This window comes from Apodemus sylvaticus, chromosome 22 (genome assembly GCF_947179515.1).
Source record: "Apodemus sylvaticus chromosome 22, mApoSyl1.1, whole genome shotgun sequence".
Lineage (NCBI taxonomy): Eukaryota > Metazoa > Chordata > Mammalia > Rodentia > Muridae > Apodemus > Apodemus sylvaticus.
This window is the reverse complement of record NC_067493.1, coordinates 48,941,656-48,957,932: the sequence shown is the minus strand read 5'-3', so window position 1 is coordinate 48,957,932 and position 16,277 is coordinate 48,941,656. Positions and strand designations below refer to the sequence as shown.

The 16,277-nt window shown below is 56.7% G+C and overlaps 1 protein-coding gene across 2 annotated transcripts in view; it reads left to right on the top strand.

Annotated features, from left to right (window-relative positions):
- Rbm19 (RNA binding motif protein 19) overlaps nucleotides 1–16,277 on the top strand; it is an 80,987-nt gene that overhangs the window by 44,899 nt on the left and 19,811 nt on the right. For both annotated transcript variants that reach the window (XM_052167761.1, XM_052167760.1), the window contains exon 22: nucleotides 12,151–12,256. In XM_052167761.1, the coding sequence (XP_052023721.1) occupies nucleotides 12,151–12,256 (106 nt within the window). The remainder of the gene's footprint in view (nucleotides 1–12,150; nucleotides 12,257–16,277) is intronic.

Below are 16,277 nucleotides of genomic sequence, written 5' to 3'. Positions count from 1 at the left end.
AGTCTTGCCTCTGCCTCCCCATGCTAGGATTAGAGGCTGGGGCCACCATTCCCTGTTAGGGAGAGCTGTCCGTCCAACGGTTTGTCCATGAGTTCCTTCACACACATCTGCTTCACCACTCACTGTGAGCTGCACACGTCAGACAGACTCCTACACTTACTAGTTAACAGAGAGTGGGGGAGACTCTTGTGCAGAGGCAGGGACCCCACCCACCACCTGGGCCAGACCCTCTGAGCCTGGCTAGAGTAGCCACTCTTCAGAGGAGTTGCCGGCATACTTCTGGTCGCAGAACTCCTGTGTCATGGGAGCTCCGCTCTGGCCCGAGAAACCAAGTCTGGCTCTAATTATCTTCCATCCTGCCCCGTGAGGGTATAGAAAGCTTCGATTATGTCCCTCTGACCACAGCCCCTCCCCACCCCCAACAAGGCTCATGCCACCACAGACCTCACAACAGAATCAAGTCATCCCCAGCAGTGGCCGCACTTTGCATTCTTCCAAATGGAATGGGAGGGGATGCAGGCTCCCCCAGCCCAGCCTACACCTGTGTCGGGAGCCTAGCTCAGCTCCGTGTTGGGCCTCTCCATGGCCATGGCCTCTTCCCCACCTTGCCACCTCTGAGAAAAGTGCTCACCCCTGGGAGTGAGCACTCATGGCCACAAGGCCCGCCCCCTTCTCTGCTGACTTCCCTGGGTTTCCCACACTCCATCCCACCTGGCCCTGGTTTGATTTTTTTTTTTTTTATTTAAATCGTTGCTTCCTTTTGCCCTGTGGACCCGCCCACTGTGAGATGGCCCTCTCCTGGCCTTCTGTCTCTCCCCAGATCCCTTGGCTCTCAGCCGCTGATGGACCGCACGGTTGCCCCCTCCGCTTTCCCTGTGGGACTGAATGGAGTCCTGTGTCGGTTTGTTTGGCCCCAAATAAATGGCGCAGCTCGCGGATTCATCTCCCGCTCTCCCCCTCTCAAAACTCACTAGCTGCCACGCACGCTGTTGTTTATTATTGTTTTCTTTCCCAGACTTTTAAAAATAACAGTTGTCCCAGCCTGGGCGAGTTGCCCTCCCCGTGTGCTGGCAGGCCTGCTGGCATGAATCAGTGCTGCTCCCCCGCCCGCCCACCCGCCCGCCATCTCCCATGCCTCTCTGGGAAGCCTCCAAGGCCTTCCCTCCAGCTTGCTCTCTAGACACTGCATCTGTCAGCGCCTGCGGTGGCATCTCTACTCCTGACCTCGGGCTTAGCTGTCTCTAGGTGCTTCCTCAGATGCTAAAGGCGCACACTACAGGCTGAGCTCTATTGGTCTGGAAAAGGGGTTACCTCCCAGCCACTAACCTGGTATCCCCTATACTGCCTACCAAGGCTTCCTCACAACCCTGAGCAGGACAGGGTGGGTTTGGGGAGCCTCCCAGTGCCATGGGTGGGGTTCTAGAGCCTTCCAGTAATGTGGTTCTTGAGCCTTGAAGTGTTGTGAGGTGGAGAGGGGTTCTGAGGCCTTGCAGTGAGCCTTGCAGTGATGTGGGGTGGGGTGGGGTTCTATAGCCTTATAGTGTCTTGGGGTGTGGTGGCGTTCTGAGGCCTTGCAGTGACGTGGGGTGGGGTGGGGCTCTGGAGCCTTGCAGTGTCGTGGGATGGGGTTCTGGAGCATTTCTCCTAGTGTCAGTTGTCAGAAGTGTCCAGAAGGCCACAGCTCCTTGGTTCTGTCATCCAGAGCAGTTAACTCCCTCCTACCACTTCTTCCTTTGCCCGGGAGCTCCCCAGAGTATGTGGCCCCAGCTGAATACTCAGGAGCTGTTCAAGGGCACAGTGTAGCAACTGCGTCTAGAGTTGGGGACAGGGGACTGGGTGAGGCAGAGTAGGAAGTCAGAGACTTCGCAGCAAGACCTCAGGCAGGGTCACCATTGATGCCCCAGAGGACCAGCCTGGTCATGATGGGGTGAGGGGGACACACAAAACAGAGAAGCAGGGAAAAGCCAAGAGAATGCTAGTGTGCAGCTCACTCAGCCGTCAGCACACGCTTTCTATAGAAGGGGCCAGGCGCCACTGGTGCTGGGCAGCCAGCCGGCAGCATCCAGGGAGATGCAGCACCGGGGAGTGGACGAGAGCCTTCCTAGAGTGCAGTCAGAACATGGAGAACGAACAGAGCTGGGGACCACAGACACCAGCCCCTTGCATATGCTCACTGAGGCCACCCTGAGGCCGTAGCCTACTCTGCACTCTGCTCCTTTAGCTGCCTAGTGACCAGGGTTAAAGGTCCTGTGTTTGTTCGGAAAGTCTCCACATGAATGGAAAGCTGTCTGTCTGGGGGGACCCAGGGGCCAGCACTCCTGCAGGCATACCCAGTTCAGCTTGTCACTCAAGGCTCAGGAGAGGAGAGGTTTCCTGTCTCAGCCTTCAGAAGAGACTGTCCTATACTCCATCCATCCCTGGAATACCCAGGTTCTACAGTGCACTGCAACTACCGCCTCTGTACCACATAGTGGCTTGCTGCCATGTTTTTTACAATGTTTTAATAAAGTTTTATCGACAGTCAGCCATGTCTGTCCACTGGCTGCTTTCCAGGTACATGGAGAGCCGAGTAGTCACAGCATCATAGTCAGTTCTGATCCGACCTTTATAAAAAATGTGTGTGCACCACACCGTAACAGTGGCTGCCCGCTGACCCTTCCTAAAGCCTTTTGGAATCTGCTGCTGTTAACCCTGTGCCCTTGTCAGCCACTCTGGGAAAGGAAGGAGGGAAGGGAGGGTCCAACTGGGCATCTCTCCCACTTTCTGGAGACCCTGGGTTCTAGGTGAAGGAAGGCTGCCACCCTATCAACTGCAGGAGTCGGCTACAGTGACAGCACGTGACGTCCTTCTCTCTGCCCGTTGTACAGTCTCTCTTGGCCTGGCTCAGTGTCCTTGTATCCCCTAGAGGTTCTGCTTCCCTGAACCATGAGAATGGGGGGAGGGGCATGAGTACTCTTTTCCTAGAGACAATGTCAGGAGGCCATAGAGAACTTTCTGAGTCTTGGGGTACATCACTTTGTACCCCTGCAGAGAAGGCAGCACCAAGTAGCCCCACCTCGGCCATGCCTCTGCCTCAGCTTCTTCCTCACTGCCAGGTGTTGGTGATGGAGGTGCCCTGGCTGTCTAGCATTCTCAGTCGGGCATCTTCCACCTGCCCAGGAAGACCTGCCCCTCTCCTGTCCTATTCCGATTGTCCTGTCAGGATCCATTTGCCTTTAGGATAGAGTCACTAGTTCTGGAGACCAATGTAGGGCCAGTGTGAGGCAGCTCCACAGCAGTGTGCAGCCGTCATTATGCTTTGAGTGTCAGAGTGGATCCCCACAGTGACTGACAGGGCATGGCCGAGCCGTTTGTGTGTGAGAGGGACTGGGAGGAAGGTGAGGAACCGATACAAGTCCAGGTGCTCAGTAGGGTGACCAGCCACAGCCCACTGTGACCTGCTCCAAGCAGGTGTGAGCAGATAGGGCCATGCGTGCACTGTGGACCAGTGGGAAGAGTGTCTTCCGCTCCGTGCCCTGGGTTCACCTGTGGGTCCCAGCCCTGCTCACTCATGGCCCCCGATTCCCACTCCCTGCCCTGCCTCCCAGAGCCTGCTCCTAATCAAGGCCCTGGGGCGGTTTAGTCTGAACTCAGCAATGGTGCGTTCTAAGGAAAGGCGTCAGGGCCATTCTAACAGAGCCGGATGGGAGACGGCAGAGCAGTGTTTAGCAGGTCCCACACAGCCATACACACATCTGGAACGCCTGGGTCTCTGAGGTTTCTCAAGTTGGGGTAGAAATGACAGTCAAAACAAAGGAAAAGCAAACCCTTGCTGGTTTCAGGCAGAGAGGAAGGCCTGGTCTCTTTGTTGTCATCTCTTCCTCTTCTTCCTCCTCCTCCTTTTTCCCTCACTGTCTCTTTAAACATTTGTCCTCCCTTCCTGTCCCTTCCTGTCTTGTGGATAATGACAACAGAGGGTGTTGAACTGGCTCTGGGCGTCCACCTCTGGCCGCTGCATGCTTGGAACGATTTCATTAACCTAAATTATCCACTTTATTTTCTCGTAATGGGATTAGCCGTTCTCCAGGCAGTTGAAGACCAGAGGGGAAGAGGGCCCGTGTGTTCCATTACTGCACCGGGTGGAGGGCAGGACTGGCAGAATGTACACCCTGGGCTGGAGAGGGGTCCGGATGGGCTCATGTGTGTCAGGGAAAGCAGAGGTACAGGGCCAACTTTATGATGACTCGTTCACAGTGTCTTTTAACATGGGTGGGGCCTGTGCCAAGATGCAGGCCAGCCTGTGTCAGTGCGGGGATTGACTAAGCACCATCCGCTGTCCCTGCCCTGTAGGCAGGCGCTACTGCTTCCCCGGGAACCTCACTTGGTGCCAGCACAGACACTTCACTGGATGTGAGTCGGAGTAGCCACCGCCCTTAGTGTTCAGTTCCTCATGGAGAGGCCCTGAGCCTCTGAAACGTGATGTCAGGTGCTAGGCTGGGATGTGATCCCAGATCTCCCCCTGAGGCGTAGACACTTCTCCCATCAGAATGGGACCCTCTGCAGAAGGACGCCAGTGTTGTCACCTGAGTATCAGGACCAGCCTTCCCCAGTCTCAGCTGTGCCTGAGCTGATGGGATAGACACCCTCTCGAGTCTACCCTAGCATCCGGCATCTGCAGCCCATGAGTCCTGAGAGATGCCCATGGCGTTTTGCCCGGAGCACCAGTGACTGGAACCCGAGGCCTCACACAGGCTCAGGTGTTCAGGCGCTGTATGCCCAGCCTTCTTATCACTTCTTACCACGTTATGCCGACTGGCCTTAGACTCACTCAGTAGCTCAGGCTAGCCTTAGATTAGCCAGTAGCCCAGGCTATCCTGGAACTGGGAGTTCTCCTTCTGCTTCAGCTTCCCGAGTATCTGGGACTGTAGAGGTGTGCCACCATTTCCTGTGGGGTTTTTTATTTGGGCAAAGAGAAAACAAAGCAGGGTTTGTTGTGTAAATGACTTTGAGAAGCACCACATCCATTTACCCTCCAGACATCCCTCTGTGTCCCTGGATTAAGGCAAGGCCTGCACCAAGACCCTGGCTACAGGTTGCTTAGACCCAGAGGCACCTGACTTAGCCTTTGATGCGGAACAGTGACTCAGCAGGACAACTTTAAAAGCAGCATTGGTTTAAAAGGAAGTGCGCACAGCAGAGAGTCCATGCAGGGCCTCCACGTGAGCCCTGCCTCCCTAGTGATAGCCTTGTGCATTTGAGAAGGCCTCCCATCCCGCCTCTCAGTGCCTCCTAGGATTGTGCGGGGCAGTACTTAGAGTCCACACATATCCTCTGTGGCTCAAAACATAACTGTTGGTGCAGGCAGAGGAAGCCAGTCCATTTCTGTGTAGGAGCTTAAATTGGGTTCTGGGTCTAAACTTAAGTCCTCTTGGCCCAAGAGAGCAGCCCCAAGCATCCCAGCGCCTGGTGGACACCACAGCAGAGCTCAGTGCTCAGAGGGCGCAGGGAGGTGACTCCAGGTGCATGTGAGACCCACAAGATGGAAATCCAAGGGCTCTGTAGTCCCCCAGAACATCACAGTTAGCTCTGAAGCCCAAAGGCGGAGGGGGTGCCTCGGTGCGTAGACTGGCTACAGGTGGGTCTGTGACTGGGACAGACCTTTGTGACCTCCTGGCGCTTAGAGTTGCCAAGAATCCCTCTTGTCTGAACACGAACTACTGTAGACCAGGTGACGGGGAGGGGCGGGGACTACTGTCCTCGGAGAGTGGGTCAGGAGTCTTTGTGAAGGCAGCGCTGGTATCTGAGGTACTAATGATGCCCGTTAATACCATGTTTTGCTTGGCATCATTTTAATCTCTGACTCCCAGACCGATAGCCTCCTTTTCTAGAAGGGATACATGTCCACCCGGAGGTCACGGCTGGGCTAAGTGGACAGCCTATCCTGAAGGGACGACCTGGGCCTGTGTAAGCCCCCAGCCATTCAGCAGCTTCGGGCCGTCCCACATGTCGAGTCAGAAGTTATGTCAAGTCAGAAGGTAGCGAAGGACACACGTCTCTGGCGGTCTCAGGGAATAGGGGCTGGCCTGTTCAGTGAGTGACCTGGTGGAGCATTGGCCACCGGCCGCTCCTCACTCGGACTCCTAGTAAACTGGTCCCACTCTGCCCATCAGCACAACCAGGCAGTGACTCGCCCACAGTCGCCCGTGGAGGCTCCGTCAGGCCGGGGCCGCCTTCCAGCACCCCTTCTCGGGGGCCTCTTAGCTCACCCAGAACTCAGCCCCCACTTAGACTCAGAGACTCCGTTTAACCACTCAGCCCTCGATCTCGGCTAGAACTGCAGAGGCCGCCTGCCTGGCAAGGGCCCCGTGAAAGGCTATTGAGAGACGCTAAACGCTGCCCTCCGCTCCTCTCGTTCGCTCGGAAGCCAGGCCATTTTTCAGCCTTCAAGAGACAAAAATGAAAGGGAGTGTTGGCTGATGGCGACCAGGTAACCTTTTACATCGGCTCTCACCAGGCTGAAGCGCCGAGTAATTGGAAGGGCTCAGTGTAAAAGGCACTCTTAAAGAGCCAGTGAGGGCAGAGACTCCATCAGCCAACCCTGGGCCATCACTTCTACAGAGCAGGCCCAGCGCTGCCATTTGCGTACACACGGCCTGCCCACACCTGGTTGTCCGTGGTTCTGTGGGAGTGGACGTATCCCACTGAGGTGTCATACCTAGCTCAGGTCATCTGTGGAGGGACCGCCTCTTTCCTGCTAGGCAGGAAGTAGTTGAGAAGGTCATTGAGTGGGCATAGTTCCATCAACAAGTGTGGGACAGGCCCCTCTCTCCTGCAGTGTCTGTGTTACCAAACTCAGAGAATAGGGGATTTGTGGGTCATCTTACGTCAAGGGTGGCATCTGAAGAGACCAAATGTTCTGCCCGAACTTAGGCACCTAAGTGGTCAGTGGGTGGGTTGTGTTCGACACTCGGAGAGAACGCACAACGTTGATTCAGCATCTAGAGAGAAGTGGGGTTGTTCCTTAGCTGAGTGTCATCACCCTGCCACATCAGAGTATGCTTTCTGTCTCTAGCTGAGGGAGGAAAGACAGAGAGCTACTCAGATGGTATCAGTCTTCATAGTGGTTTAGGGCAGAGAGACACTAGGGGCAGGGGCAGAATTTGAACTGTGAAGATAATGGAAAGGTAGATTGGAATGAGGAGACATGCGGTCAGGGGGTTTTAAGTAATAGGACCAGCTGATGCTAAGGCCCTGGGGTTGGCGCACGCCCAAAGGAAAAGCCACTGTGGGTCTTTAATAGGCAAGAATGGACAGGGAATGAGCTGACTGGACAAGGGAGGTGAAGGTCCCTCAGCATTGAGAGTGTGGGTGTGGTCCACAGACCAGGGCCGAGAGTGCTGTGGGTGGGTGTGGCCTTTAGCTTATCTGCCTATGAGCTTATCAGACAAGGTAGACTGGACTATCCTGGAGGCTTGGTTTTCATGCATCCCAGCAAAAGTGGGCTGTTTGGATGCCCACCCTCCTCCACAAGCCAGGCTTGCTGCTAGGTGACAGGCTCTCTGGCTGCCCAGTGAGGACACACGAGGACTCTAAGGGACAGGGAAGCTATGAGGGCAGCTCATGCGCCATGATGGGGACGGTCTGCACATCCTTGAATCATCTGCACCCTTCCTTAGAGTGGCATCATGGGAGCAAGTAGCAAAGACCAGATCTCTTGGGCGCTGAGCCCTTGTTTGTTGAGTGAAAAAGTACAGCCATTTCTCCCTGCAGGGCGTGGCTCCACCGGCTTCTGGCTCCTCGGTAGTAGACAGCGTGAGCTGTGGACACTGCTAGCCAAGCTGCAGGCCTGGGGTCCAGACAGCCATCATGAGCCCCACCCTGCTCCCCATCACCTAGGATGGGCCTGGGTCTCCTCCCTCTGTAGAAGCAGAGATGGCAGTGCCTTGCTCTCCAAGGCCATGTGAGTCTGAAGCCCAGGCCTTCTCACATACCACAAAGCACCCAGGACTGAGTGTGTCAGCCGCGGCTTACAGCACCACAGTGGGTGCATGTGTGCAGCGGGATAGTTAGAGTTGGGGGTGTATTCGAAGGACTTTTTCACCGCATGAAGGCAACTGCAGTTTACCCTGTCCCCAAACCGCCCTTCCTCTTCCTCCTATTGCAGTGCCGCTCTCTGGGTCCCTTGGGTGGTGACACGGTCCTCCACAAAGCCTTGAGCGCAGGTGGGGAAAGGACCTGAGAATGGGTTTCCCATGTGACTCCACTCTTGGGAGGTCTGAGATCCAAGTAGCAGTGAGGACTTCAATCCCAGGAATGGTTGGAGTTAAGGTGCCCTGCATCCAGCCCTTGGTGGGGTACACACAGGTCTCACCCAGCCTACCCCCTCTCCCTCCCTTCCCCTGAGCCCATCTCCTGGGCTAGGGGATGCTGCCTGTATGAGGAGGTGCACACCTTGGCCTGTGCATGCAGACACACCTCACACCAGAGACGACTGGCCCATAGGTGCCTCCTCCCACCCACCCCATACACCTGAAGAAATCAGAACCGCCCACAGCAAACTGCCGCTGTCATTGAAAACCCACCAACCTGCCACCAATCCTGGTGGTGGCAGCCTGGCGCAGGAGGCGGGGCCATGGTGCGGGAGGCGTAATTGGTGAACCCAGGGTGAATGAAATAATTGGAAAAGTGAGGTGTGAGTTTGTTAGGGAAGTGTGAGCGTGTGGGGGAGGGGAGGCGGGCTGTGTTTAAAAGCCCGCTCTGGCCTCTTTATTCACAGCTTCTGATACAGTAATTGCTATTTTGTGGTTTCTATTATCTACACAGTGGGGAGTGTGTGCAGCTCCGTCCCCAGCGTACTGGGCTGGGGGCGAATCCCTCGGTGCCTCAGTTACCTCCTCCCTCCCTGGCCCCTGGTGGCCCCGGCCAGCCTCTCCCCACTGGCCATGGCCTTGGCTCCCAGGAGGCAGGGTTCACATAGAAGTCCCTTCAAAGGCCTCTTTTAAAACCTGGCCTCAGCACCAGGCCAGCAGATAAGAACCTTCATAATGGCTGGTATTTATATGTCCCTTATCTCCTTGGAGCGAAAGGTACTTCATTGATTTTGCTTCCCTCCCCCAGCCTTCTCTTTTCTCCTTAATTCTCTTTGGCTATCTCTCCGCCATCCTTGCCGTTGGCTTCCCACAGTCCTGCCTTATACAGGCACCGAGGGCCAGTCACCAGCCTGCCCTGTTCCCCAGCACCCAGGAGCTCGCAGGAGCTCGCCCGCCTCAGACAGGAGTCTGTCACCTTTGCCCTTTGCCCCTTGGTTTTCTCATCTGTTAACCAGAGGTGGCTACAGTTGAGCCCAGCTAGCATTGTAACATCTGGGGTGGCAGGTCTCAGAGACCTGGGGGGTGTCCTTTGCAGCTGGGGTGACAGTAGCGATGGACAACGACAGTGTCCTGAAGCCTCCACACTACATCTCTAGAAGTGTCCTCAGATACCGGGAAGTTCTTCCTAAGCTCTGACTCTTAACTGTCAGCTGCTCCGCGGCCTGGCTCTTTGCGCTGTTCAGAGAAGCCCTGTTTCACCGGGATCATTTCCCTGAAGCTCCTGGGCTCCTTGGGCACGAGTTCCTTGGCCATTCAGTGGGCAGTCCCGAGCCTAGGTGGTGGACTCCCCCAAAGGCCCAGCTTCCACACCCTACCCCGGTTCCATGGAGGCCCCAGACCATCATGGCTCCCTCCCCGCACGCTCAGAGGCACGTTTGCAGACCGCAGCGGCCCGGCCCTTCCTCCTCACCAGCTTCTTTCTCCACCTTTTAATTATTTTTCTTGCTTCCTCCGGCCCCTCAGCTGCTTACCATGCACCGAGCATCCTCGGCTCACAGCACGCTGTGGAGGGGAGGAATTAACCTCGCAGTCTTCCCCCACCCCGTCCTCCTCGCCCTCTCCTCGGTCTCCCTTCCCTTTCCCCCCACCCCAACACAGCACCAGGCAGAAAGAAGGTGCACAAGGTCCTCTCCCTTGTCCCTGTGATCCTGCGTGGATCACTAGGACCAGGTACTGCACGCGCGCGCGCGCACACACACACACAGAGACTGGATTCAGCCACATTTTGGGCAGGAAGAAGCCCCACTTCTGGAAGCTGCCTGGCTCTGTAGGGAACAGGACAGGCTTGAGCTACCCTGGGTCTGGTCCGAGCAAGGAACTTCACCCCTGCTGCTTCCCTCCCAGAACAGGGCTGCTTCCCCTGGACCATTTGTGTGTGAAGCAGGGTGAAAAGACTTGGGTGGTGGGCTCCACAGCCCCTTTTCATAGTCCCGCCTCTTCGGCTGTCTCCTGCTGCTGTCCATTCTGGAGTGACTCTAGCAGCACCTGTGGAAGGCAGGCATTGGCTCCAGGGTGCAGGCAAAACCACAAACAAGATGAGTGCGTGTTCTTTCACTAGAAGTAACACACACACACACACATACACACACACACACACACACACACACACACACGGGGACTGGGTGGTTCTGGTTGGTTCTCTGTGGGCAGTGGCATTGTGACAGGTATACTGGGATGAGGTGAGTGTGTCTGGAGATCATCCTCTGCTCTGTCCGACAACCAGCCTGGTTGCCCCACGCCTTCTAGCCTTCCTACATTAGATGTAAAGCCCTCAGACCTGGGTTCTCCGTGTCGCCACAGGTGACCTAGAGAACCAGTGACTGATAAGCGATTTCTGTGGACCAGCCTGGGTGCAAACCTTTCCCCACTCCAGCTCTCCCTGTTCCAGTCAGCAGCACCCCTACCCACGCGTGGAGACTGGGTATAGGGACCCGAGGCTGTGTGTCGTGGGACGTGCAGGCCTTTAGGTGGCAGAATAAAGCAGGGTTTGCGGGCGGTTCGACTGCCAGATCTCCCGGCTTCTCATCTGACCTGCTCAGACTCTGACCCCCTCCAAATCAGCTAAGAGCTCTCCCTCTCAGCAAAGGATCTGGCCAGACTCCCCTCTGCCTCTTCCCCATCCTGGGGAGGCTGGCCCTGTCTCCAGCTCCATTCCCCACGCCAGGGAGAGCTGGACGTGCCGATTCATTTTGACGCTTCATAATGCTGCGTTTACACACAGTCCTGCCTGTAGAAATGGGGCTGGCAGATGCCTGCTCATGCCGGGAGGGCTGCAGGTTAACGCCCAGATTTAACTTATATCATTTTGTGAGTGCTTACAGCTCTCCGTGTTCTTTACCCAATCGGCCCTTGGCCTGAAGCATCCCAGACCACAGTGTGTAGATGCGTGGGCCCCGTGGACCCCAGAGAGTGTAGATTTTCGAATAAAAATAACACCTCTCTCCAGATGCGGAGCGCATTGAATATTTATCAGCGGCAGTGTGCACGTACATATTTGATAAGCGGACATTACAAAGGGATTGGGATGGGGGCACGTGGCCAAGGGACCCTGCGGAAGCTCATTCGCTTTGTCTGAGAGTCTTTCAAAGGTTAGCGTAATGGAGAGGAGAGGGTGGTCCAGGCCACAGTGCCCTGATCGGGTTTTCTGCCCCAGAACACTCCTTGAGTCTCTTAGCAGGTACTGAAAGGAAAGCTTGTGGATAGATGACACATGGCTCAGAAGGAGTTGTGTGTCTTCAGATCCCTGAGCCCTGGGGCATCTCCAGACCCCAGGTTCTAGGTTGGCAGGAAAGATTCCAGAGATTAGAGTCAGTCACCTTAGGCTTAGCATGTGCCTGGGAAAGATCAGGGAACCCCATTGGCTGCACATCCAGAACCTTGACAACCCCCCCCCACACACACACACACACATACACAATCAGCCCCTTGCCCTGGCTGGGGAATTCCTGGCCTGATGCAGCCTGTGCAAGACTCATCCCATGGGGAAAGGACAAGTGTCCAGGTGTCCCCCAGGTGGCAGGAGAGACACCAAAAATTTCCCATCAGCACCTCCAGCCTGATGGTGCCCTCCCTCTCCAGAGTGGTGACCAGCTGGGAGAAGAAAGCCACGCCTGCAGAGGCGAGAGGGCCGGGGGTGGGGGGGTGGGAAGCCACACAAGGGAGCCCGGGCTGCCAGTGGGTGTTCCTGCAGCCAGCCAGCTATCTCCGCTAACCCACGGGGTCCAGAACCCTTGCAGTCCCTCGAAGTCCTCAGTCCTCAGTCCTCAGTCCTCACTCTTTGATGTCTGCCTTTTGTCTCTAGCACCTTCGGGGAACTGAAGACAGTGCGCCTGCCAAAGAAGATGACAGGGACCGGCGCTCACCGGGGTTTCGGCTTTGTGGACTTCGTCACCAAGCAGGATGCGAAGGTGAGCGCTACCCGCAGAGAAGCACAGAGCCCGTGGGCCTCGCACCCTCAGCTCGCTCCCGACCTGCTGGTCTACCCAGTCTCCTTGGAGGCAGAGCACTGGGCATGGGGTTCAGAGGGCCGGGCAGTATGTGCTGGTGTGTGCACATGTATGCCCATCATACATGTGCAGGGGCTGAGGTCCACTGAGCTCTCAGTCTGCCCTGTAACAGGGAAAGGCCTCAGTCTAGGCAGCCACGGGGCTGGGCTTTGTATACAGTGCTGTTTGGAACAGCCAGGGCAGGAAGGGGAAGTGTGTCCAGAAAGCAGTTCACGGGTGTGGTCTGGCTACCCCCATCCCTCCACTTGGGGACAGTTCCATTCTATGCTGCTGACACCAAGGGCCAGCCCTGCAGCACACATGCACGTGTGCAGATAGTTCTCAGGCTATGCACGGAGCACAGCAGCCTTTGTCAGGGGCAGGGAGGGGGTGCAGTTATTTTTGGCTTACTTTACTTATTGTGTATGTATGTTTGGCCCATGCGCATGGGTGTGTGTACGTACGTGCAAATGGAGAGATTCTTTCCTATACATAGGTGCTGGAGATTAGACCCAGGTCACCAGGTAGGCACTGCTACCCACTGAGCCATCTTGCCAAGCTCCCATAACCCTCTGCCCCCTTCCCCTTGGGCTTTGAAGCAAGGCCACTACTCTGGCGATGCCAGGCCCAGGACAGCACAGCCAGGCTGTCCTTCTGCCTGTGTTGAGTCCTCGCCAGCCATTCTCTCAGCCCCAAGCTCCAAAGGCCAGGTTGTGCAGGACAGGTCTGCTGGGCTGTCCTGTGCCCCCTGCTGAGCGCTGCCCGCCAGCCATGCCCCTCCATCACCTCCGCTTTCCTCCTTGGAAAAGAGTGCTCAGAACTATTGCCAAGTGGCTAGGGCTTCGCCACCCCAAGGGGCCCCAGCGGTGGGGAGCAGCATGGGGCAGAAAGGACAGCTTAGGGTTGTGGAGACAGCCTGGACATCCCACAGGCACAGGGCACTAGTCCCCAGGGCATGGCAGCCACCTACATCTTCCTGTCCCCACTTGAAATGCCTGCTTTACTGCCTAGACACTTGTCCCCTCTCCTTAGCTGGCAGCCCTTGTGTTGTCATCTCTCAGTGACAGAAGGGACAACACACTGCAAACACTAGACCTTGGCAACCAGAGAAACACTGTCACTGAAGGAAGCTAGGCCTCTCCTAGCCTTGCCCTGTACCTCGGTTTCCTTATCTGTGAAATGGGTTAACAGTAGTGCCCCACTCCTGCTTTGTGACAGACGATCCTGTGAGGCCAGCCTCCTGGCACATGGCAGATGCCCAACCCAACCTGATTCCCTTCATTGCCACAACCCAGCGACCCTGGGAGCCATCCATCCCTCGGCTCCTGGTCTGTGCACAACTGGGACATCCTGTCAGCAGAGCGCCAGTGTGAGACAGTGTGAAAACCATGGCCTGAGCTTTGGGATTCCCAGATGGGACGGGGAGGGTGGGGTAGCGGAGCCACTACTGACAGGTTCCTGTCCTGACAAGGCTGCCCTGGGGACATGGAGCCTAGCCCTGCCCCTGAAAAAGGTGTGGTCACCAAAGCCAACCCAGACTTTTGCTGACCATCTAGGAAGCCAGCATGGTTTCTTCCCCTTAGTGTGACCTTGGAGAAGTGACCCACCCTCCGGGCGCCTCTCTGGCTTCCCAGGGCTGCTGGAAGGACAGGCTCGGGGCAGACGTAGACAGGCCCACTTCTACACTACAGTACAGCCCTCAGGCCAGAGGCCATGTTCCTCCTAATCCCAAGTCATCCCGTCAGCAGTGCCTTATGGAGGCGGCGGCAGCTTCTCCCTCCATCCCTTTCTGTCCTTGGCAGAAGAGAAAGGGCGGCTGAGGACAGTGAGGGCAGTGCCCACGGCCTGGAGACTGGCTGTGGCTGCTACCCAGGTGCTATTTCAGGCCTCCTGGTCGCTGCTGCAGTGCCCTGCCCTCCCTGCCAGGACCCATGCCCATTTTGCCCACTGTGTCAGTAAGCTCATTCTGACGGAAGCGGGGTGGGCTGCAACCCATCCCCACAGTGACCCCGAGCTCTTGCTGTTTCCTGGGGCAGCTGTCTGTCTCCTCCACTCCCCGGGGTCTGTCTGCAGAACCGGGTTGACTCTGCAGTGGCAGGATGAGTTCTTTTTACCTGCCGCGTATCCATGCGCCCTGCACACAGTATGAACTCACTCTGAACGTGGAGTCTTCTCCAGCTATGGCTTGGCGCTTGGGGTTACCCTGCCGTGGAGAAAGAGTGGGGCCCAACCAAGCTGGAAAGGGCCCTCGGACCCCCAGCCTCTTGGAACATATCCTCCTGAGCCTCCTTTTACACTTGATGTTTTAGAGAAGAGGCCCCTTTAGAAGCACCCGGGGCCCTCAACGGTCTCTGGTCCGCCTGAGCATCTTCTCCATCTTGACTCTGCTCCAGGTGGAGAGAGCATCTGCTCACTGGGCACCTGCAACCTTGTACACTAGGAGACCTTCCCAAGGCATCCTCAGACATACATGGAAGGGGAAGGGATAGAAGATGGTTCAGCAGCCACTGGGGCTGAGGCAGGAGGTTGCTTGCTCAGTGGAAGACTGTGAGGCCAGCGGTCCAGAGAGACTTACATCTGCCTGGAGGGGCCAGCACCAGTGCCCACTTCACCCCACCCCACCACACCTCAGCTCCTGGTATCGGGCTCTTGCCCTGGCCCTGTGGTATAAGAGTGGTGGTGTAGCCTCCCACACGGCCCACTGACCGAGATCAAGTGCTCACTCCCTGTCCTAGAATGAGCCTCACCCTGTGCCTCACACAGTCTCAGGGACTCTGACCCATCAGCCCCCTTCTCAGTCAAGTTCATGACAGCATTGGGGAGCAGAGCCAGCAGGAGCCCTGTCATGGCCACAGAAAGAGCCCAGGCACCCAACAATGATAGGCAGGGCCTGTGAGAGCACCACCATACAAGTGGCGTGTCTACCATAGGCACATTGCCTGTCCCAGCCCAGCACACCGTGATTAGTGGAGATTGGCACAAGATTGGACCTCCCCCTGCCCATGTCCGTCTGCACAGCCCCAGAGCCCTGCCCCTGGTTGACCTGCTCAGGCAAACGGGAGAAGGGACTGGGCTACCTGCCCAGTCACAGGCCCTGGTGACCTGAGCCCTGCCTGCTCACAGGAAATAGATGGACAAGCATGGGAATTCCCCTGTCTAGGAGGTTTGGAGGCCCCTGGTACTCTAGGGAGCAGATGCCAGTACTGCTGAAGGTGCCTGTGTTACCCCGACCTCTCAGTTCTCCGGGAGTCTGGCCCTGCACAGAGGAAAGCCAGTGTCAGTCAGCTAGGAGGCTAATGTAGCCGGCACACACCCTGCCTACCTGTGGTGTCACCCTGGGCTGCCCTGCCTGCATGCCATCCCCTGACCTGCCACCACTGCTGTCCCTCCTCTGGGGTATCTGAATTGATCAGCCCTGTGGACTTGTTTTGAGTGTCCCCTGGATGTTGGTAGAGAAATGACTCCATGTTATACAGCCAGGCTTTCCCTCCCGTCAGGCATTGCTTTACAGAAGTGCTGACCCTCCTCTACCTAAGCCACCCCCTCACACCCATTCCTGCTACCCAGCCGCAGCACCTTACCCTGGAAAAGAGCTCCGGGTAGACACAGAGAGGCCAAGGGGCTCCATAAAGACAGCTCTTGGGAGAAACCCCTGAGCCCCCCCCCAAAAAAAAACCAGGTGCCCTCTTCACTGCTGAACTCCCGCCAGCCCTCGCCAGCTCACGGCATGGCTCTGTCACCTGGGCAGGCAGTGGGGAGTCCTAGGCAGGTAGATTTGCTGCCCCCACCCCCATTGGCTAGAAGTCACCAGTAGGCGCTGGGTTTCCATTCAGGCCCCACCTTCCTTCCTCTCCCTACCTAGCCCAGGCTGACCCTGGAGGAAGGGGGAAAGGGCCACCAGGAATGAGGAGGGGAGCAGCAGACAGACGCCCAGAAACCAGAA